The following is a 22,870-nucleotide window of genomic DNA, read 5'->3' on the forward strand; positions in this document are numbered from 1 at the left end:
TCTCTTATAAGCTTCCTCCCCTTTCTTTTATCGATTTGTTTCATCAATTTCTAAGCTCTCAATATCATGCATGGGAGTGAACTTATCGTCTTATCGAGTTCACTTCATCCCACCACCAAGATTAATATATTGTTCTAGGCCTTTTTTCTTGACCCCGACAATACCTCATTTCCAAGATTGCTCCACAAGCAGTGAAAATAGTGCCGAAATCGTTGGAGACGGAGTTGGAACCATCAAGAAGATCCACCTCGGTGAGGGAAGCGAATAAAGCTACGTGAAGCATAAGATTGACGGGATTGAGAAAGATGACTTTGGGTACGAGTAGATTTTGATAGAAGGAGATGCTATCTCAGACTTGATTGAGAATCTCTTATGAGATTAAGTTGGTGCATATAGAGCACCAGCAACTACCACACCAAGGGCCAGGGTTGAGATCAAAGAGGAACACGTTAAGGCCGGAAAAGAAAGAGCTGCTGGCCGGTTTGTTCTAATTCATTAAGAACTACCTTTTGGGCAATCCTGATGCAAACAACCAAGGTTTTTGGTTTTGTTTCTCTGTTCTATATACGAAGCTTATGATTAAAGAGCTGTTTGAATTCAATCTCAATAAAAAGGGGAAATTCCACTTTACAGATCACTAATTTAGTTTAATTCTCTGAACTCATGAAGCTATACAATGTTTTTTTTTGACACATTCTGTTTTCCATGCGCCTATAAGTTGCTACTGATGCAGCATATGATGGCACCAAATTCCTCATCTATCTTTCATACAATTGATGATGATTGATGAGCACAGAACTAATACATCTGCAACACTTCATGATTTTCCTCTTTGGTGATAAACTCAACTCAAGCAGCCTTGGGCTTTGGCTTAATTCTCTTGGCTCTTGAATATAAGAAGACTCCGGCAAGAGCCATAGCAGTTCCTGAAATCAAAATCAGTACTAATAAGGAACTCTGCACACTATATCAATATGCTTGTACATGGTTAAGCTAATGAGTAAGGAACTCACCCAGGGAGTTTATGGGTGAGACCGGTGTTTGGAAGAAGATGACTGAGGAGACTATGACCACCACTCGCTTCACACAGTTCCCTACTGCATGTGTGACTGGTGATACCATCTGCAGTATCATATACGAGACCTGCACACACAAAAATGGAAAATAAATAGAAACAATTTTTAGGACAAAAAGGAAAATGCAACTACATGTATAAAGAATAGGAATTGTGTCACCTGCTGGTAAGTGTGGAAGCAGAAACCAGCCAGAAGTGATCTCACACACAACTCTTTGATGTTCAATCCTTGGTTTGCCTGAGAAGAATAAATAACAAAAGAACAACACAATATTAATGCATCATCAGTTTACGTTGGGCCAAAAGTAATCCTTTTCTGTTAGAAATACATAGTAGTGCTACTTACAGCGGATTGCAGGTATGAAGGACTAAATTTAACGCCTTCCAAGAGAATAGTAGAAGGAAGCAACAGTATGAAAGAAATGATGGTTATCACTGAGAAGAGATTGATATTGTCCAAAGATTCCTAAGTACAAACAAACAAGTGTCATAACAAAGTCATAATCCGAGATATTCTTGGTATGTAATCCACAAAAATATACTAGAAGTTACTCGCAGTACTCCCAAACTATTCAAGAACCATCTTCCATAATGACAAATAGCTCGTGGGGCAAGCTTTGTTGGTTTCAAAGAATTCTGTATATGAAGAATAACATGATTTTACCTCTTTCTTGACCATGAGCTTCTTGCTGAGTACATTACGCGACTGGTTAGTGATATTAGAAGCCATTGCACTACCAAAGCCAATCCTGTTTCAAAAAGGAATGCATAATCACTTGTAAGAAGAAGAGCAGTGTTTACTCGCATTCAATCCCTTGTCATTAGATTACAAAACCAGTACATCGACAACTAGTTCTTTCACTTAGCATGAGCGAACATTCCTGTCAAAGGTGTATAAAATTTGTGTTTCCAGCGAAGCTGTTAAGTTCTGATGAGAGACAACTGTGAATCGTCCGTTACCAATTAAAAGAGGCCTCTGTGAAGGACGCCAATGCAACTCCACCTACAATTGGTACAAGAGAAGAAACCACCCAGATAGTTGGTCTCTGTGTGCACAGCATGATCAAAAAACTGAAAGTCAAATCACTTCATCATCAATAACATACATAGATTATCAACTACAAATATGATTGGGATATGCAACCACATTCTTAAATTGTGTGTAGCACTGGTGCTTTATAAATTACACAGGTAGGAAGCAATAGAGTGTATTCATCTCATTCAACCAATAACATGGAGGATAAAATTAAATGGTTACCTCTGCAAGCAAGAGGGCTGAGAATAGGACAGTGAAGAAGGGCTCCATAGATTTGATCGTGTGAGTGAATGAAACAGCAACTTTCCCGATACTGATGTTGGTCAATAGGTTTCCCATCGTGTGCGTCACAGCCAGTGGTAGAATTGCTGCAAGCTGCCAAGTCAAAATATGTATTAGTACTTGCATACTGATTAAGCAGAATTGTCCACAATAAGGCTTCATCATAGAATGGTAGTATATAGAGAAGCAACGGTACCTGTGAGCGAGTGATCTTCGGTCTGGGGTAGAGGTTTAGAGTCCACATCAGGATAATCATGACAGTCCCACAGGCAAACTGAAAGGCTGTAACCGTGGCTGGAAATGGATAGACTTTCAGAACCTATCAACAACCTCATCTTTTAAATGCTAGCTTTCTTCACTTGCCGAAAATCAATCATCGTACAGGCTAGTACTGTGTGTATGTTAGGAAATGGATTTGCCTTACAAGTTCGAAGTGACAGACCAAAAGTGGTCTGAAATTGTTATGAAGAGACAGTGGTAATGAAAATAAAAACCTAAAGTACCTGATGCTAATGACTTTCTTATGCGTGTTTCAAACGCAGGCCCTGTGTCTATAGGGTCCCAAGTATGAAAAAAGTTCTATGAAAATGAAGGTGGAACAAAAGTGATGCAATAAATTCATCTCAGTGTATCATAAACAAAGTAGCGTAAACATGCATTTTAAAACAAGAATTAACTATCCAAAATGAGGGATCAGATAGATAAAGATAGAGGTAATGAACCTGTTTGTTGTAGATGTTGAAGTAAATGTTCAACAGGTACCAAATTCCAAACATGGCACCGAGCTGCAAAGTTCGAGCCAATCCACTTGATTCTGGAGCCTCCCCAGCACTCTCAGGCCCCGGAGCAGCAGCCTGAGCAGCCCTGACCTTCAAACTATCATAACTTCGGTTTACGGAAAGGAAGGAGGCAGGGATTTCAGCATTGAAAGAGGAAGAAGAAGTAGAAAACGTGCCAAAAGCTGTTTGCCAGTAAAGTCTCTGAATAGAACTGATACGGTGAAGTTGTGTAAAACAAGTCGAGGCTGAAAGTTGAGAGAATTTACAGCTCGGGATTCGACATGGAGATTTTAGAAATGGGGTGGAAGGAGACAGAGCAATCGCACTGCTCTGCATCTCTATTGCTGGGAATGGAAAGCAAGCAAAGAGTGAAAGAAGCTGAAGTTTCAAGTTTTAATGTTGCATGAGTACAAAACTGAAAACGACCACTTGTTAAGCTTCAAATCTCAAAACGCAGCAGCTGAATGAATGGATGACATGGATTTGGCTTTCTGTGTACTAAATTTTGCTTGTACAAACATGTGGCATTTAATGCTCCAATTTTGAGGCTGATTTCTTTAGCTTCTATAGATAATCTTCCACAATCCACAAATTTTAGTTTCATTTATCCTATTCATATCTTAAAATATTATCATTGACTAAGATACTGAATTGGAAGCACTGTTCGTTCAAAATTTTTAATTCCCCTTACAACAACAAAAGGTTATCCCAACTATTTTCGGGAATTTCCCTTACATAACATAAGAATAATCAGACTCTAGATCTCATAACTAAATAGGCTGAATCAAAATGCGTACTTTATGACAGGCATTTGAGTCTTGCAAATGTCAAATAGCCAGTGTGGCCTTTGGCCTCACTACATGGCCTAGCCATGACTACGGAAGCGCTTGTAGTTTCCTGCTCATTACTTCCTTCACTCAATCGTTGCCGCCTCTTACATGGTAGAGATCCAACAGAACCACTTTCCTCGACCTGGAAGCTATCCATTTTCCCTTCTCGAACTTCATATGTGCGAAGGAGTATCTCAAATGTCCTTATATCTACACACAAGCAGAGGAAAAAGATCTTAGATGTAGATTCCAATTACTTAGCTTTATTACGAAGTAAATGCAATTTTTTGAAGAAGAGTTGGAGGAAGCAAATTCTAGTTCATGAAAACACACAATGTACAGGCGAAGGAAATAAGTACATTAAAGCTAACCTGTAAACTTTGATCTCAAAGTCTCCGATGCTCGCTGCACCTGCTCAATGCACGGGGAAAAGGAGCATACAATCCCATCTTGTTTTAACATTTTCTCAACTGAAGGGATGGCTAGCCAGGGTTGGGGAAGGTCCAGGAAGACAGAATCTGCCCTCCCAGAAAACTCATCTGGAAAACCTTCACCCTGAATATCTCTAACTCCTACCGTGACCGTGTTGCTTATCCCCGTCTTTTCAAAGTCCTCCCTATAAAATTAAAGATCATTTCAGCATTTCAAGACATCTAATAGGTAATGAAAACCTTCTTCAAACGGAGGTAATAAACAAATCCTCCGATGGTATGGTTCTGATCTAGAATGAAACTTGTGAGAGGTCTATAAACAAATTACTCAACTCACTATTTCAATCTCAACAGTTGTATGTCTAAAAAGGAAAAGCAAACATTGATCTAATTTGTACATACAAGGGGACATCCTAAAGCAAATAGAGGCTAGATAATACCAAAATCATGAATATCAATAAAGCAACAAGCCTATAGCCAAAAAAGTGGAGATCTTCATATCTTACCTAGCCGAGGCAGCCCTTTGCTCATGGAAATCAAATGTATACACATGTCCCTCAGGAGCCACAGCCCTTGCAAGTGACGTAGTTAAGGACCCACTTCCAGTCCCCGACTCCAGAACCACACAGCCAGGAACTATCTCCAAGAACATGATCACAAAGCTAATATCAGCAATGTAGAGAATCTGCGTCCTGTGACTCAGAACCAAAGTCCATAGCTCTGGAGTCGGAGCCAACAAGTAAACAAATCCACCTTTGCTGCTGAAAACCTTGGACCCAAATTGCTTCCCTATCCAATCCGAATGCTTAAACACACCAAACCGATTCTCAAGCACAGAACCCTCACACACTTTAACAGCCTTCATGTTATCATATCTCTCATACACAATAACCAAATCCCCATCTTGAATACATCTTGTGAAAGATAGCTTCTTCTTTGCAGATTCAACAGGCAACATCCTCAAAAAATCTGAAAAAAAAAGAAAAATTTTGAACTGAATTTCAAGCATAATCACAACACCTACTCAAAACTATTATAACCTCAAATTCAGCATTATACAAAAAGCAACTAGCTTTATACTGGTTCTGATTATTTATCAATAACCCAGTTTATAATTTCCAAAGAAAAGCTGGGCATTACTAGTTAAACCCTAAGAACTACAATCACAGAGCTAAAAGAACAGACCTTTATCAACTTTTCCCAAATAATGTTAACAAAAAAAAAAGATATTATTAAATAAATTGAATTAAAACTGCAATAGACTAACCTCTTCAGTCGCTCTAAACACTAGAAACGCAGAAGAAGAACAAAAGAAGCTGCAAAGAATACTGACGTAAAGGAGGAAGAAGAAGCAAAACCTTTTGCAAAAGTTTGGGCCCTTGAATTGGGCCGATGGGGGAACATATTTCTGGAGGCCCATTTGAATAAAAGCCCAAATTTTTGATGCGCTTTCTTTTTTGGTGGGCAATCTGATTTACTTAAATCTGTTGTCAACGGTGAGAGAAGTGATCAGTAGAAACCGCTAAAATTTTCGGTCACGAATTCCGATGGAACCCAAAACATGAAGCTTAGAAGAAGATAGAGGGAGCTGAGGAATTGACTGATAGGAATTTTCCCTGGGTAGTTTTCAGGTTTACACTAACACTACCCTGCTTAATAGTTGACTGTTTCATTGCAGTGTGTGAAGCTTGATATTCATAGACTCATAGTAGCATTATGGTTATGATTGTGTCTGGTTTTGGGTCTATATTTTTGTTCCAATACATGTTCTTTTTGTGCAAATACAATCTCATGGTATTTGTATTTTTTGTTTTCTGGATTTTTCTGTATTTTCTGCTAATACAGTGATGCTAGTTTGTGTTAAGGGTGTAAGTATCAGCCTCATTGCAAATTTGATAAGCCGTTATTGAAGAATTTCATGAGAGAAAGCTATAATTAGGGAGCTAGGTTGATGTCGATACATTGGTTTTTGGTATTTTTAAATAGCATAACAGTGTGAAGTACGTAGCTTTGGCATTCTGATGCTAAAGTTTTGGTGCTCAACTTTAGCTCTTTGTTGGGAATTGTTGCTTTTTTCGTATACCAATTCGAATTTGAGGACTTTTTTGGTAGTTTACTAGACTTCTCAAATAGTTGTGGATGATTGAGTAACAGTATATGTTGATTTCTATAGCACGATGGAACTAGAGATTACTGCTGATACTACTGCCCTGAGCTATTGGTTGAACTGGAGAGTCTTGTTGTGTTCAATTTGGGTTTTCACACCTATGGTTGGAGCGTTGCTAATGATATGTAAATATGAAGATTTGGAATATTTGAAATCTCGCCGAGGAGAAACTCAGCGCGACGTAGATAAGGATTTCTGTGGTGATGAAGCATGGAGACCATGCTTGAAAGTAATTCACCCTTTATGGTTGTTGGCTTACCGAGTGACTGCATTCTTTCTGCTTTTGGCAATACTGGTTGCTAAAGTTGTCATCAGTGGTGGTGGCATATATTACTACTATACTCAGTAAGACTTGTCTCAGCTCATCTGGTACCATTCAATTTCTAGGGTTATCTACACATTATGCCACGAAGTTAAACATGGAAACTGAAACTGGTTTACTATTCAATTCTTGTCTAACTTTGAGCAGTGGCCACTATATTCAATTTGTCACTAGGTTCATTTCCGAATTTCTATTCTATGACTATGGTCTGGAAGGATTTTTAAAATGGATTTTCATTTAAGACATTTCTTGTATGTCATCAACACCAGCTTCCAAGTTAGTTATGACATGTGTTTTTGTATGTCATATTTTTTATGATACTTCCAACTTCAGGTTGTGATGTTTTCTGGATTTGGACAGGTGGACTTTTACCTTGCTTACCATTTATTTTGGGGTACGCTTTCTGATCTTCTTCTACCTTAGATCTTAATAATCTAGTATTCGATTATTAAGATGCTACCATTAGTAGACTATACAAAAGCCTTTGTAAACCCAGTATTTCAAATTCCCAGTTGAACTTTGTTCTCAGTTTTGCTGTATGCTCTTTTTGTAGCTTGGATCTCTTCTATCCATTTATGGTAGTTTCTGGTATAACAAAACGAGAAGAATGGGTATGGGTGTTCAACATGTGGGGTCAGATGCAGAGAATGGACCATACGTGCTCCTTGAACATGAGGAAAACGGCTTAAATAACCAAGAGGAAAACTATGTTCTCCCAGTAGCAGTCAAATGCAGTTATGTCTTTCAAGCTATATTCCAGGTCTTGTTTTCTTCTTTTTCCCCAATAATTAGTGAATGCATTAGCTCTCATACTAATAAGTTCATTCTAGCTCTCTTCTTGCAAGATTGTCTTAGTTCTGAGCCAGAGAAGCTATTGAGCATGTTACCATATTCTCACTGGTGATGTGGTTGCATACATCATTTTTAACTCCATCTTTCCACTCTATTTTGATGTATTACATTCAGACGAATGCTGGAGCAGTGATGCTTACCGATTGCGTTTACTGGTTCATAATCTTTCCATTCCTCACCATCAAAGACTACAATCTGAGTTTGGTATGTACTACAACTCTCAATACATCCTCTACCTCCCTTTGCTTGATTGGTTTTCTTGCCATGGGCAAAAACAGATGTGTGCCTCAGTCGTGTTTGTAAGAAACATAGTCATTTGAAAGCCAAGTGTAGCTTGATTATGTCAGACCTTCTCATATATACCAAAGAGACCAAAGGAATGATTTTAAATAGATCCGATGTAGTTTGTCAGTTTGGATGGTTTCTAGCAATGTCTTCATTTCCTATCTAGCATATGGTTTATATTTTCTGTTGAGGTTCCTTTTTGTGTCAGTTGACGGTGACCATGCACTCGGTCAATGCTGTTTTACTCCTTGGGGATGCAATGTTAAATAGCTTGGTAATTTCTTTCAGACATTCTTTTCTCACTTTGAAAAGAGAGTTGATTATCTAAGCTTCTCACTTGGTTTAACTTTTTCAACCTACACTTTTCAGCAAGTTCCCTTTGTTCGGATATCTTTGTTTGTTTTATGGACTGGTGCTTTCGTCATTTTCCAGTGGATCATTCATGCTTGTGTATCAATATGGTAATGTTGGTTATCTTTTTGATATCTCGGAACATCCTAATTCCATCGAAGAAAAGTTAATAATTCTCTTTGTTGCAGGTGGCCATACCCATTCCTTGACTTGTCATCACCATATGCCCCAGTTTGGTACGTTTTCTCAACTCTTTTTGTGACCTCTCCTCATTGTTGGTACATCAGATTTATGGTAAAATACCATTCTTTTACTGAAGAATATGACCTTCGATCTGAAAATGGTCAGGCGGGTTTAAACTCGTTAAGGGTTAAAATGATATCAAGATAAAATTCTGTAAACTTCAAGAAACAATGGATTTTATGAAGAGTTATAAGTCGGTAATCACCTGAAGATATAAGTTATAACCTATTATTGTGTAATGTTTAGCAGAATTATGTATATCTGATCCATTTCATTTTGTGGTACTGAATTGCAGGTACTTAATGGTGGGATTGATGCATATCCCATGCTATGCTTTATTCGCACTAATCGTCGGGTCAAAGCGTCACCTATTGTCAAAATGGTTTCCTCTGTCATGTCAATGTTAAGGAAGAGATGGTGTCCTTGGTACTGCTGGTGAATTCTCAAAGACACGTCAAGTGTTTCCTGGTGCAAGCGGAGAGAGTGCTCTCTATTTCAGGCATCTCCTCTCCTATAGGATACAGCAAATGTAAAGCTCAGATGTATCAGTTTTCTGTGCTAACCAACATTTCTGACCGAAGTGGAAAAGGAAAAGATTATTCCCATTTCTCCATTGGCACTCGAATTGTAAGCTTTTTATAACCTGAAATTGTACTGGTATATTTAGCATCAAGCTCATTATTCAATCTATAATCCTGTGATAGTTAACTGGTCTTTCAGTTTGATCATTTCTATTTCAATAACGACAATTCAATCAAGGTATTGTGAAAATGCTTGGTCTATTTAAGACCAGAAATCTGAGGCATGGAACCATGGCTAAAAAATTCCATCAATGCAGAAAATTCATTCATCCGCAAATTGAAATTGAAAATATCAAATCACAGACTGAAATATGCAATTCAAGTTTAATGTGCTTTATTGTCTGGTAAAGAGAGTGGTGTACAGATCAAGCAGAGACACATAAACGAAATTATTCTACTATGTCCAGACTCCTTTTTAAGCAGAGGATTTGGCAACAGCTCCGGCTTGAGTGAGCAGAGGAGCCAGCTTTCCTTCCTTGTGCAGGGCCGTAGTTGCTGCAGAGCCATATCAAATTACATTACATTAAGACAGCCACTTATGTATGTGGAAGACACAATTAAAACTTTAAACTAATCACAGGGTGGTTTAGGGATTGTAGTCTTACCGTCACATCCACCGATATGGTTTCCACCGATGAACACATTCGGCACAGTCCGCTGTCCAGTCAGCTCAGCCAGTGCTGCTTGTAGCTGACTTCCATCACCTTCAAAATCAAAAATGCCAAAACCAAACTACCATCAATCACTCACTCTTCGTTTCTACCCTCAAACAAAGTTAAAGCTCAATAATTCATGCATAACGTGGCGCCTATCACTCTTGAAACAGATTTAATCACCACAGTTTCGTAATTTGTCCCAATAAACTTGAGGACTACACACAACCTCGAAATCTCGAATGCTTTTTGAAAAAATATCGTTAGAGCCGTCACAAGTCAACAAGCATTTGTAGACTCAAAAGCTAGTTTAGACTTTAGACCCAGGATTGAAATAATTTCAAGCTTTCAACTTTGTCAACAAGCCAAAAACTTGAAGCAACCAATCAATCAAATCAGAATATTTATGCCTCCATTTAATAATTTGAAAGAGAGAGAGAGAGGGGTACTGACTCTCTTGGTCCAATTCAATGGCCTTGAAATTGACTCCCATTTCAGAGAAGAGCTTCTTCACCGTCACGCAGAAGGGACAGTACGACTTGCTGCAACCAAATTCACACAGATCCATCACCATTTCTATATTTGGTTTTAAAAAAAATGATTGGACGCAGAGAGATAGAAAAGGTGAAGAAACCTGAAGACGATGACGGAGTTGGAGGAAACGAGCTCCTTTGCCTTGGGCAATGCCATAACGACGAAGTTTTAGTGTTTCTGCAAACCCTAGAATTCCAAATTGGCTCTCACAAACTCGCGGTCTTGAAGAAGAAGAAGTAGAGTGGAGCGCCTTATGTAGGTGTGGGCGTAAGGGACGGCCTCTACCACGTGGCTGGTACGTACGTAATGGGCTTCGTTACCACAAAGGAAGGTCGGTCCAAATTCCAATGATTCGAGGAAGGGCTGACGTGGCCGAAAGTAAAAGACGTTAAGACGTGTTCGTGACATGAGTGGTGACGTTTATAAGTACAATGCAAGCTTCTCAAGTGCTCAATCCTCATATCATGAAGACATGAACCACCATGTTCAAAGCGTGACGCCGTGACCCATATAAATAAAATAATAGATTTTATAGTTCTACTTAATACGTAATAAAACGTATGTTTTTTCTTTCTAAGTACGTATAAGCATTATATGTTTTTGTTAATCCTAATTAATGTTGTTTTGTTCACTGCAGTAGGAATAACGGATGAACTCAGAATTGACTGAATCGCTGAATCATAAAAGAGAATTACGGTTATTATATTCACATCAAAACAACAAACACTTCATGTCTTCAATATATAAGAGGTCAGGAGTTCGAGCCCCATCAAGGGGGTGGGAATGGGGTGGGGTTTTAAAAAAAAAAAATTTAATTAAAAAAAAAAACAAACACTTTTAATGTCTTCAATTTTCATTAATCAATAATAAAATTTTCCGTCCTCATTCATATGTATGGCCAATGAGTTTCATTTCATTTTTTAACTCCACAAATCATCAATACATAGCGCGCGCGCACATATATATATATATATATTATTTTTTTCTTTTTCTTTTTGAGAGTGGTTTCCTCCACAATTGACAGCTAATAAGGAGATTAATCTATTTCGGACACAAGCTCCCTTGATCACAAAAGCATTCAGCTAGAATCAAACCCAAAACCTAAGAAAACGAGACTTGAAAGCTCGTCTAGTATTTGAAACATTTCTTCTTGTTTTCTCTCTCTCTATTTTGTGAAAAACACATCATAATCCTAATATTCTCATCACCGTCTCAAATATTCCGCTGCTAACTTGACTTGCAAGTTTTTTTTTTTTTTTTTTTTTTTAATCCCCACCCCTCCCCACCCATGATGGGGCTCGAACTCCTGACTTCCCAAATGAGAGTTCAGAGCCTTACCACCCCACCAACACACACACACTTGACTTGCAAGTTTGATACAAGTCAATCTTTCTCCCTTCATATCTCCAAATGCCAAGTGGCGCATCTGAGTGCAAAAATACTAAAATACCCCTTCCGTTGATAAACCCCAAAAACCTCATTTCCGTAACGGCAAAACTCACCATTCCAAGATCAAATTCCCGGAGCTCCACCCAAAACCCACCACCGCCGGAGCTCGGAAAAAAGTTGAATGCTAAAGGCGAGACTCCAATTGAGCGCCATGTCGCGCGCCGCCATGATATCTTCTTCTTCTTCGTCTTCTATAGCCCCGAGAAACCCTAGCTTCTCCTTCACTTCCACGCCGAGGCGCTTCAATGGAGTCGGCAACCGCGTCTCTTTCGCCGCAACCTCTAATCGCACTTCGCTCCGGTGCTACGCTGCTACTTCCGGTGGCTTCGAGAAAGTCCGGGTTCAGAATCCGATCGTCGAAATGGACGGTCAGTAATCAACACCACACTTCTTCGTTTGTTCGCTTTATTATGCTCTACTGAGATTTTGAGAAACCAATGCGAAGTAGTGATGGAATTAGTTGTATGATTTCCTTTCATAAATTGTAGAATGATGCAGTTTTCGGTTTTCGAAAGTTGATTGTTGCTGTGCTTATTGTGTAATTTTTCTCAGGTGATGAAATGACGAGGATCATATGGACAGCAATCAAAGAAAAAGTATGAAGATTTGTTCTTTTCGGTGTGAATTTCGTTTTTTGCTATGGTTTGGTGTAGAATTTTGATTTGAATTGATGGGAAATTTTCTGTGTTTTGCTATTGCAGCTTATTTTCCCCTATGTGGATTTGGACATAAAGTATTATGATTTAGGGATTGAGAACCGTGATGCTACTGATGACAAAGTTACGGTAGAGAGTGCCGAAGCCACTCTTAAGTAAGTGGTTTGATTCAGAGTGTATTGGTTGCACTTTCTTGAAAAGAAAGGAAAATGGCGTATTTGAATTGTTTACGATTGGCTTTTCTGTTGTCTCATTGATTCCTTTAACGGGCTGCAGGTACAATGTTGCTGTGAAATGTGCTACAATAACTCCTGGTGAGGAACTCAGATAGGGACACGCTGGCTGTCCTTTAACATGTTCACATACTCACGTAGCAAGCGGAGCCTGTTTAATTGTTGTCTTATGGAAAGAGAAGTTTTATTGTATCTAATTTTCATGTTCATGATACATTATAGATGAAACCAGAATGAAGGAGTTTGGGCTAAAATCAATGTGGAGGAGTCCCAATGGCACAATTAGAAACATTCTAAACGGTTTGTATCTGTCTCTTCTGATGTAGGAAAGAATTAGAATGCTTTGTAATTCATTCAGTTCATGAATAAATATACTAAATTTGTTAGCAGCTGCAATATTCCCCTCATGGTTGGAAAGTTCCAAACTTTTTGTGAACTTTCCTGATAATTGATAACTTTGTAGTGCTGGCTGATTGTGGCTACAGTAGATGCAAGTTTACAGTGACTGCTGCTCATTAAACTTTCTTGTGATTTTTTACACAAAGAAACAGTTTTCAACTTACTTTCCTAAGTTTCATTGTTAAAGGGTCATTCTTTATGTTGTAGGTACTGTATTTCGTGAACCTATCCTATGCCGAAACATTCCTAGAATAGTTCCTGGTAAGGTTTGGATTTTTTTAGATGTTGAACATAGGTGAAGTACTGTGGAAACTGCTTAATGCTTGTTGAATTCACAGGCTGGAAGAAACCCATCTGTATTGGTAGGCATGCTTTCGGTGATCAGTATCGAGCTACTGATACAGTTATCACGGGACCAGGAAAGCTGAAAATGGTATTTGGTAAGATTCAACATTCTTCCTCATGTGGTTGAGGCTCATGGAAGTTAACTATCATTTTTTGCTTGACATCTATCTGTTCCATTGTTCAGTTCCAGAAGGAGGAGACACCCCTACGGAGCTTAATGTCTATGATTTCAAAGGTCCTGGTGTGGCCCTCGCTATGTACAATGTTGATGAGGTTTGTCTTATCTCAGTTTGGCCAACATGCCAGAACCTTTTTGTCGATTTTAAGCCATACGTTGATCAAGTTTGGTAACAAACTCTCGTATACTTGTCAGTCTATTCGAGCTTTTGCTGACTCTTCCATGTTGATGGCATTTTCCAAGAAGTGGCCACTATACTTGAGCACCAAAAACACAATTCTTAAGAAATATGATGGCAGGTAAAAATAACCTTTGCTTTCAATAGATAATTTATTTATTACTGGCTAAAACACCTTTGGTGGTAATAGGCTCATCCCTACTTATTTCTTATACAATGTGCATATCAACAAGCTTACTCTTAGAGTTTGCTAATTTAACAGTCCTATAAAACTTTTTGTCATGCTAGTTAGGGAAAATGATAAAGGCGTGAACAACTGTACTCCCTTCATCAGGGTCTAATTCCACGTTTCTATCATATTGGTTTTTCTTTTTTGATGATTGTAGAGAAAAATTTCACTTTCCTCTTTCAATCAATGTGACTGAATTGTATATTTGGCCCAAATGTTAACAAATAATAATGGATGTGTTGGAAAATGAACTTTTGCGACTAGAGCACAGGACCAAAAGTGTATATTATCTCTTACTTTGTTCTCTTCTCTCTCATAAGAAATTGTACAAAATATTGATTTCTCAGACTGACACAGGTTTAAGGACATATTCGAGGAGGTTTATGTGGAAAAGTGGAAGCAGAAGTTTGAAGAAAACTCTATATGGTTTGTATATTCAATTGTGAGTTATGTATTCATATAAATGTTTCCTGGCATAGTTTGAAATAGTTAATTCACTTTGGGCATATAGGTATGAGCATCGGCTAATAGATGACATGGTGGCTTATGCACTCAAAAGTGAGGGTGGATATGTTTGGGCTTGCAAAAACTATGATGGAGATGTCCAGAGTGATTTGCTTGCTCAAGGTGCTGTTGAAAACTTCACCTGATGTTATTTTGTTTTCAATTTCTGCTACTTGTATATCACTGTCTCCATCTGATATGTACATGTCGATATATATATATATATATATATGTATATATTTATCTGTTTCATGTGTATGCCATAATTTATGGATTCTCCTTTCTATACCACCTTGGATTTAGTTAGATGGACTTGTAGCTTCTTTTCCCTGTAGAATGCCAGACATAGTATTGATTAAGTGTTGGCCAAAAAAGAAGAACATGCTGATTTTGGATTAATACTGTGAAATCTATAGTCATGGCATATTCAAGCAGGGTTTCCTGTTTTATATTAGATGATTTTCCAACTGTTCAGTACAGAAGAGGAGTGGTATCAGTTTCATTGTTAACTTTTTTCTTGGTGTATCCCCAATTTCTGTCATGTGAAAAGAGAAGTATAATTCAGGATATGTCTCGGGAATTCTGTAAAATGGGGGTTAGATGGTTGTGAACTTGAATGTAATTTAATGAGTAAATCTGTGTTTCCAACTCCTATCAATTAGTAGAAATGCTCTCTCTCTGTCTCAACTCTCATGTCTGTTCTTTTTTTGCAGGATTTGGCTCTTTGGGCCTCATGACTTCTGTGCTGGTATGTATCAAATGTTAACATTATTCATTTCTATGCCTCCAATTCTAAGTTTCTAACTACAATCAGTGCAGCTATCCTCAGATGGGAAAACAATAGAAGCTGAAGCAGCTCATGGGACAGTAACTCGTCATTTTCGGTTACATCAGAAGGGACAAGAAACCAGTACAAACAGTATTGCTTCAATATTTGCATGGACAAGAGGCCTAGAGCATAGGTACCATTTGCATCTTTGCGTACCATGTTGCATTTCTGTAAATGAAGTGCTACAACATGCTTTACAGTTGCAGTATGCCTTTGATGAGAACAGTTTATCATGGTTTACTTGTCTTCGAAAACACTATGGCATACATGTTTCCTCCTGGTACCAGATAATCTGATGACCGTTCTTGTTTTCAGGGGCAAATTAGATAAAAATGACAGGTTGCTAGATTTTGTTCGAAAGTTGGAGGCCGCATGCATTGAGACAGTGGAGGCAGGAAACATGACTAAGGATCTCGCCTTATTGATCCATGGCCCCAAGTAAGTGGAATCTGTTTGACAGGGTTATTCACATTTATAGTTAGTTGGGGTGTGTTACACTGGCTTTCGTTCCTTAAATTTCCTTCTCAGCTGTTTGGGACACATTTGTCAATTGGTTTTCCTTTTCTTTGCTCGACTAAAAGCGGTGTCTCAATTGGCCTAGAGGAATGGTTCTTCGTTGCCTGAACTGACAAGTTTCTGTTGTATGCAGGGTATCAAGGGAGTTCTATTTGAACACAGAAGAGTTTATTGACACAGTGGCAAAGAATGTTGAGCAAAAGCTTCGGGAACCTGCTCTGGTCTAATTAGGTGTCTCTTTACTCTCTTAGTTGAGATGGTAATTGTAGGAAACCCTTAAAGAAAGTTTTGTGAACTTGTGGTACATGAAAACTTTTCGGTTTTGATTGTAAATTTAGGAAATTCAATCATATAAAAGGGTTTTTCCTAGAATATTTGCCCATTAATAAAGGCCCCCTTAATAAATCCCTCCACAAATGAAGCCACTGCCAAGGTCAGATATGAACTTTTTCAATGGTGGCAATAAGAGAAATGTTAGGCACAGTTTTCTTTCTTCCATGTTCAGGTGGGAAGAAACATACATTTTCCCAGTTAAACTCGCTATATAAATAAATCATCTTAATTATCGTTTGAAGTTATTGAATTGGTCATTGGACTGAATGGAAAGAATAGGTTGAAATATGGGTAATATCATTCATCCGACTAAATGTAAAGAAGCAAAATTCTTGCAAACGTTAGGGACGATAGCTACAGCTTTCCTGATGCCAATTAGTCATGTGATCTGAAGCCTTTCTTGTGTTTTTGGTTATGTTGGAAGGAATCAGGGCCTACTTATAGTCTTTAACTGATTCAATCGCTCTGTGATACCTCTTGGTCTATGCTTGAGTTTTGTTTCTGGCAATCGGTCTGAGCTTGTGTTTAACTGTTGAAGATTAATTTCATTACCAACACCAGTTGCATACTGAAGCTTCAGTTTGAAATGATCTTAATTATGTATATGGTAACTTAAAATATCATAACGGGTTAATCTTCACGAGTTGAGAGACTCGACCATCTTCTCTGGCTTTTAATTTGGATTTAAAAGTTACTGAACTTGGATATATGGTAGTGATTTGTTCAAAACTTGCTCTTAGATACTACTAATAAAGTAGCAATACCTAAAAGGCTCAATGCAGTGTTACAAAGTGCCATGATCTTTCAGTTCAAACTTCAAGCAGAATGATAGTTTTCCTTTTTCTACTCTAATCATACATATCTTTCGGTACTTGTAAAATTGCAATTTCCTTTTCTTTCTTTTTCTGAAAAAGACAAGACACTAGTGACAAGTCTCTTTTACAGTCGTACAAATTAACTGGATTCTCAGTTGCTTTGATAACCCTTTTACCCTCCATATATAAATACTCTTGTGTGAATATATGAGAGAGCTAAGAGAGAGAGAGAGAGAGAGAGAGAGAGAGATTATGAACTGTGCTAGCTGTAATATTCCTCATTTTCCATTCATCGAGTCTGGGAAGCAAGATTACAAGCTCTCTTAAGCAAAATATGAGGTACAGTTATAAATCAGTACTAGTTGCAATTCTTTTAGCGTTCATGCTATTGGAAGGGATGTTGCTGAATGTTCATCTCGATTTGAAGAGACATTCTTCAAGATCAAGCTCGTCAAAAACTGTTTTCTTCAAGGTATGGAAATTCAACTACAACTACAGTGAGGGGAATGGTAGAAGCTCGAAGCACAGAAGATTTGGCAACCATGGTTTCAGAGCAAGGAACCATTATCATCTGACAGATGAAGAACAGAAGAGAATCACACCAAACGGCGCAAACCCACTTCATAACCGGTGATCATGATTAGTCGACAGTCGAGACTAATCGAGTGCTTCATTGATGTCCAAACTCTCTGCAACTTCATAGCTGGGCCTTCAAGCACTAGTGTAGTACTACTGCATGTCCAAACTTTGTGCAACTGTCATTGTTATGGATGAATTTTTCTGGCAACTTGCTTGTAATCATCATAGCTTAAAAAGCTTAATTTGTTTCATTCTAGCTGTACCATTTTTCTGTATATTTTAATTACTTCCATCCTGGTTCATCTTCTTCATGCTATAGTTCATTTAATTATTAGTTAGGGACATGCCATTTTTGTCCTTGTTTTGAATTTCGCAATTTTGGATCTATGTGTTTAACAACCTTCGTAACTTTCGTTCTTCTTTTTTTTCATATTGATGTTAAAACAGGCACTTTCTTCCCACTGTCAAGTAATATTTATATTTTCAACCTTAAAGCGAAAAGAAAAATTATCAAAACAAGTACTCAAGTCATTTTACATCAAAACAAAGAAAAAAAACTAAACAGGAAAAGTTGTCAAATACAAGGACCAAAATTACGATATTCAAATGACCAAAGGCAACTCGAATAATGTTTGATCCTATTGTTTGGATTCTAGCCATTCAAATCAATAAAGACCACCAGGATGTTCTCTGAACCATCTTTCAGTAGCACTGTTGAGAAAGGACCGAAGGAGAAAAAGGAATTGATACTAAAGAGAAAAGGGCACTTTAATTTGTGTCAGTAATTTTGCCTTGGAGTAATAATCTTGTTATTACATAAAAGATGCCCACACTACTAGTACTGGCACTGTCATAATCTGAAAAGGGAAAATTGCTAATGCCTGGCAAAAAGCAAAGCTAGCTAGCTCATTCAGGTCTCAAGTGACTTGTCACCTTCTGAGAGGGCAATTCGATTAGAGAAACCGAAGAAATAGACGTTAAGAAAAAAGCAGACGAACAAAATCAAAATTCTCTTTTGTTTCATAATTTCACAGCTGGCCGGAGAAGATCTTCATCTGCTTTATCCCCAACTGTGGATATATGAAGGATAGTGACCCTACTACTAACCCTACCGAGATTGCAATAATATATGGATCATTAGGGGTTTTAGGGACGTCAGACATTCTCTTGGGCTCGTGAGTTTGAGAGAGGTTAAGTTCCATCCTGCCAAGAAGTTGAAGAAACCCAGAAAATCAGATCCCAGTTACCAATGGCGGGTTTTGAAGAGTCAGTGTAATGGAATAGGGACAAGAGCGACTCGGCTACAAAATGGGCTTTAGGGCAGAGGCTCTTGTGGTTGTGCATGGATGGATGGACCATAGTCTAAACTCCATGCATAGCCGTCGTCTTTGTCAGTCTCCCGGCTCGAGCAGAATTTCAGAATCACTTGTATGTTCTTTTTCACTATTTTGGCATGGCCTTTGTCTCTGACTATTCTCTTTTTTGTTTATAAAGATTACCATTGTACAATACCACAAGAAAACCATGTAGAAGGCCACAAGCTATCGCGCGCAGTGAAGATAAAAAGATGACTTGAGTGGATAAGTCATATCTTTCAATTTGTATAATTCTCAAAAAAAAAAAAATCTTTCAATATGGATAAGTGGGGCTAACGTTCGAAGAGTACGAACTTTGAGTGAATAATTAGGGTGCCAATGCTCTGCCAGTTTAATACTATTCAAGTAAACTACAAGTACGTACAATATTCGGTGTGATAATGCAGTAACCTAAGCACAAATTAAGCTTACAGGTTATATAACCTCAGTGTTGTCAACTTGTCATGTAAGCAAGCAAGCAAAGCAATAAAATGGTTCATTTTGTGAGGGCGGCTAGAGAGCTATATTAGGTGAGCAAGTTGAGTTTTCAGTAAAGATGTCCAACAATATGTACAGCAACAGATAACAAGTAGCCATATCAATACATAACGAAACAACGAATCTCTTTAAGAGTACTTACCCGTCAACCTCTAGACACTTGATTGGCCATTTTTAAGGTTTTCTTTGGAGAAACTCTAGTAATTAATAAATTTGTAATTTTGAACACATTAGGAGGAGCTCCACAATTATGCATTGGTTACCATTTGCTCGAGACCTAAACTAGCAAATGTCTGTTTTTCTCCCATTTAGATCTAAATATAACAATGAGTCAGTTACCAAGTTACCATCAAGATGCTACTCATGTCTCAATGCATAAAATTACTTTACAGATGAAACTTTGTCGACAACTATGTCGTCGGCAATGTAACAGAAAAATTGTTTTCTAAAAATCTAAAGTAAAAGTTGGCGGATAATCTTTCTCAGGTCCAAATTTAATCATGGCCTTATCATCAAATTCAGGCCCATCAGATAAAAAAGAGCGGGAGAACTAGTCAATGGTCAGTCTGAACTCTGAAGAAAAGAGACAGTAGTAGGTGAAAGCACACTGAAAAAACTTGACGGATCAGCTCTTCTCTCTTTATAATCCCCCTCACTGTACATAAACTGCAACCCATGCATCTTCCACCTCTCCTCTTTGTGTTAATCAGATCCATCTTTTAGTTTTCCTTCCATTCCTGAGACTGATGCTTTATTCAAGCAGATCAGTGAATACAAACTAATATAGATTGTCTGTGTTTCGGAATGGGAGGTTTAGGAAATGTAGAGCGCCTTGCGTATATTCTTCTTGCTCTCGCGAACCCGCAGCAGAGAGCTACGATTCCGATTTCACCAAAAGAGAGGTATTTTGATAAATCTTTTTAATTAAGCATATATAGGATCAGAACTTGTTTATAATATTGTGTAGTTGATTACAATAAGATTAATGACTGTTGTACTAGTAGGATTGTCCAAACTGATGTACGTTACAGAACCTTTTGTGTTTGGAATACTGTGATTGCATTGACATAGGAATTTTATAATTAATCTGTGAGTATTTAATTGGTTTACGTCACTACAAAAAAGAGAGTTTTTTGCGACATAAGGAAAATGTCGTAAAAAGAACAAAAAGCGTCGTAAATAACCTTTTGCGACGGTTTTGCGACGCTTGGTGAACCGTCGCCATAAATCGCGTAGCAAATACTTTTTCACTTTTTACGACACATAAAGTGGTATCGTAAAAGCCTTTTGCGACGGTCTTGCGACGTTTTTTCAAGTGTCGCAAGTACTTATGTCATAAATAATTATCATTAAATGCGACGCATAATCAAACGTCGCAAAAACCTTTTGCGACAAGGTTACGACGTTTTTTATCCGTCGCAAATACTTGGTGTGGTAAATAAAAAAAAATTGCAACAGCCAAGATGGCTGTCGCTGAAAGAGGTAAACACAATTTGCATTTACATTATAAATGCTTTTCACTTATAACAAGTAAACATCATATATGATGTTAACTGTTTATACAAAAAATATTCTACTCTCATATACAAATATTACTATTCAAAATAATCATATGGACATGCATGTACGGTATGTAATCTTGCTTCCAACCCTGCACATATACAATTAGACATAATTAGCATGGCCATGAGAAAAAAGATAAATGTTGTCCTAATATGCTTATCTATCTATGATTTCAGTATATAGTTGTACTTCAACAACAGAATCAAAGCAAAGATGTAAAGTTCAAAAAAAGAAAAAAAAGAAAGAAAGAAGAAGCAAAGCTGCAACAGAACTTATCTCTCCAATCAAACCACACAACAAGGAAAAAAACAAGAAAGAAAGCTAAAACTCCCAGAACTATGAATACTAACCAAAATCAAAGTTATATAAAATCATAACTAAGTTAAGGTCAAGTGCTTGTCCTAAATTAATCATAAGTGCAGTCCAAAAACTAGATTCATTACCCCAAGTGAGAGTGCTTGTCACAAATAGAAGTTCAAAGCCCTGCAAAAGAAAAAGAAAAACCCAGTTTATCCAAATCAGAGGAGGAAACATAGATAAATAAATAAATAAAAGGTCAAGATATCTCTAAATAAATCAAAAGTGACCCAACTAAGTGGTTTAAACAATCTTGCAAAGGAAGACACCAAACCAGTTATTAATAAAACACCAAACCAATTATTAATAAGTTTGATTATGATGCAGACTTACAGAGCTACTTACAGAGACATGTGTTAATCTTTGAATGAACTCAAATGAGTAATCAAGCATACACATACATATATACTTATGAAATTTTCAAGCAGCAAAGATTACCAACTATATAAATTAAATTGTCACTGAATAAGTAGCTAGACACTTGGTTTGTATCCAAAGGCAAATTTTACACTTCTCATCTTCTAAAATCTGAGTTTCTACTAAAACTCGTATAAATCAATTTAACTATAAATCATCATGAACAAAAAGAGATCAAGAGATCTAGAGAAAGATATACCTTTGCTTATTAGATCAAATTAGGGTAGACAAGACAAATAAGAATTGGGGCTTTTTCCTGTTGACATTCAATTATTAGATTTTGATTACTAATTCCAGATCAAAAAAAGACTTTGATTACTAATATGCAAATATCACAAATTCACAATGAAAGAAAGCATATAGTTTACCCATCGATCACATGAAGAACTAGGCCACCCAAATATCTAGAAGACCTTAATTTGTTTTGGGTTGTCTCCTGCACTATGTGAAGCGAACAAAAAATTGATCATATCAATTAAAATAGGCACAATTAAACTGAATCTATCGCACTTGGATTAATGCTCAAGACCCCTATCCATTAATCCTCTGAATTAAACAAGCATTAACGAAACCAAATACAAATAAAACGAACCCAGAATCAGCCGAAAACACAAAATAGCAAGTTAGAGAAGAAAGGAGCGAGAAAGAGCTTACCTTTGGATTTCGGAGGTCTTAGGGTTTTTGTGACTGAGATAAAAGGAGATAGAGTGTCAAGAAGTGAAGACCTATTTTTGGAGGAGGAAGAAGATGATCTGTTACAGGAACTTCTTGATGGGTATCAATTTTTGAGGCTTCAATCACTATCCTTCTGAGAGGAAAAGATGGGACACTGAGGCAGAGGCACGGTGAATAACCTAGGTTAATTCTAAAAAGATCTCAAATACGAGATGTGTTCCTATATGTAGCGAATAGCAGTTATCTTTTAACTTTTGCTAAGCTTTTGCGACATTACTTAAACTATTGTAGAGAATAGTTTGGCTCCGAGTAAATTTTTTTTTTTGGTCAATTAACCGCGC

At 37.5% G+C, this 22,870-nt stretch overlaps 5 protein-coding genes and 1 long non-coding RNA gene across 8 annotated transcripts; 2 read left to right on the forward strand and 4 right to left on the reverse strand.

Moving 5' to 3' along the window:
* Window positions 1-576: 576 nt before the first annotated feature.
* LOC112186458 (phosphoenolpyruvate/phosphate translocator 1, chloroplastic) lies at window positions 577-3,686 on the reverse strand. 3 transcript variants are annotated; one of them, XM_024324896.2, is made up of 9 exons: window positions 3,116-3,686; window positions 2,590-2,712; window positions 2,334-2,486; window positions 2,036-2,121; window positions 1,740-1,824; window positions 1,422-1,541; window positions 1,236-1,313; window positions 1,014-1,143; window positions 577-926 (listed from the first exon to the last, which is right to left on the reverse strand). In XM_024324896.2, the coding sequence occupies exons 1-9, from the start codon at window positions 3,506-3,508 to the stop codon at window positions 850-852; spliced, it is 1,245 nt and encodes a 414-aa protein (XP_024180664.1). In that variant the 5' UTR covers window positions 3,509-3,686; the 3' UTR covers window positions 577-849. The 3 variants fall into 3 exon arrangements, with proteins under 3 accessions (XP_024180664.1, XP_024180665.1, XP_024180666.1); XM_024324897.2 differs by having other exon boundaries at window positions 2,590-2,784; window positions 3,116-3,257; XM_024324898.2 differs by having other exon boundaries at window positions 2,590-2,687; window positions 3,116-3,253.
* Window positions 3,687-3,823: 137 nt separating this feature from the next.
* LOC112186460 (tRNA (adenine(58)-N(1))-methyltransferase catalytic subunit TRMT61A) lies at window positions 3,824-5,823 on the reverse strand. The gene is made up of 4 exons (XM_024324901.2): window positions 5,701-5,823; window positions 4,940-5,402; window positions 4,374-4,618; window positions 3,824-4,212 (listed from the first exon to the last, which is right to left on the reverse strand). The coding sequence occupies exons 2-4, from the start codon at window positions 5,389-5,391 to the stop codon at window positions 3,971-3,973; spliced, it is 939 nt and encodes a 312-aa protein (XP_024180669.1). The 5' UTR covers window positions 5,392-5,402; window positions 5,701-5,823; the 3' UTR covers window positions 3,824-3,970.
* Window positions 5,824-5,913: 90 nt separating this feature from the next.
* Window positions 5,914-9,367, forward strand: LOC112186459. Its single transcript, XM_024324899.2, has 9 exons — window positions 5,914-6,064; window positions 6,607-6,945; window positions 7,283-7,316; window positions 7,476-7,682; window positions 7,889-7,978; window positions 8,268-8,333; window positions 8,429-8,520; window positions 8,599-8,646; window positions 8,949-9,367. Exons 2-9 carry the CDS (start codon window positions 6,611-6,613, stop codon window positions 9,058-9,060), a joined length of 984 nt encoding a protein of 327 aa, XP_024180667.1. The 5' UTR covers window positions 5,914-6,064; window positions 6,607-6,610; the 3' UTR covers window positions 9,061-9,367.
* Window positions 9,368-9,486: 119 nt separating this feature from the next.
* LOC112186461 (glutaredoxin) lies at window positions 9,487-10,688 on the reverse strand. Its single transcript, XM_024324902.2, has 4 exons — window positions 10,522-10,688; window positions 10,341-10,429; window positions 9,840-9,938; window positions 9,487-9,729 (listed from the first exon to the last, which is right to left on the reverse strand). The coding sequence occupies exons 1-4, from the start codon at window positions 10,575-10,577 to the stop codon at window positions 9,650-9,652; spliced, it is 324 nt and encodes a 107-aa protein (XP_024180670.1). The 5' UTR covers window positions 10,578-10,688; the 3' UTR covers window positions 9,487-9,649.
* Window positions 10,689-11,871: 1,183 nt separating this feature from the next.
* LOC112189778 (isocitrate dehydrogenase [NADP]) lies at window positions 11,872-16,354 on the forward strand. The gene is made up of 15 exons (XM_024329129.2): window positions 11,872-12,238; window positions 12,423-12,466; window positions 12,572-12,681; window positions 12,803-12,840; window positions 12,982-13,059; window positions 13,366-13,419; window positions 13,497-13,598; window positions 13,688-13,776; window positions 13,877-13,980; window positions 14,446-14,514; window positions 14,600-14,715; window positions 15,306-15,340; window positions 15,412-15,554; window positions 15,737-15,859; window positions 16,071-16,354. The coding sequence occupies exons 1-15, from the start codon at window positions 11,992-11,994 to the stop codon at window positions 16,162-16,164; spliced, it is 1,446 nt and encodes a 481-aa protein (XP_024184897.1). The 5' UTR covers window positions 11,872-11,991; the 3' UTR covers window positions 16,165-16,354.
* A 4,602-nt stretch (window positions 16,355-20,956) lies between these two features.
* Window positions 20,957-22,647, reverse strand: LOC112185968. The gene is made up of 5 exons (XR_002930562.2): window positions 22,509-22,647; window positions 22,223-22,290; window positions 22,054-22,110; window positions 21,524-21,563; window positions 20,957-21,168 (listed from the first exon to the last, which is right to left on the reverse strand). It is a non-coding gene; the product is annotated as an uncharacterized LOC112185968 (long non-coding RNA).
* Between the last annotated feature and the right edge of the window lie 223 nt (window positions 22,648-22,870).

Source organism: Rosa chinensis, chromosome 2 (genome assembly GCF_002994745.2).
Source record: "Rosa chinensis cultivar Old Blush chromosome 2, RchiOBHm-V2, whole genome shotgun sequence".
Taxonomy (NCBI): Eukaryota; Viridiplantae; Streptophyta; class Magnoliopsida; order Rosales; family Rosaceae; genus Rosa; species Rosa chinensis.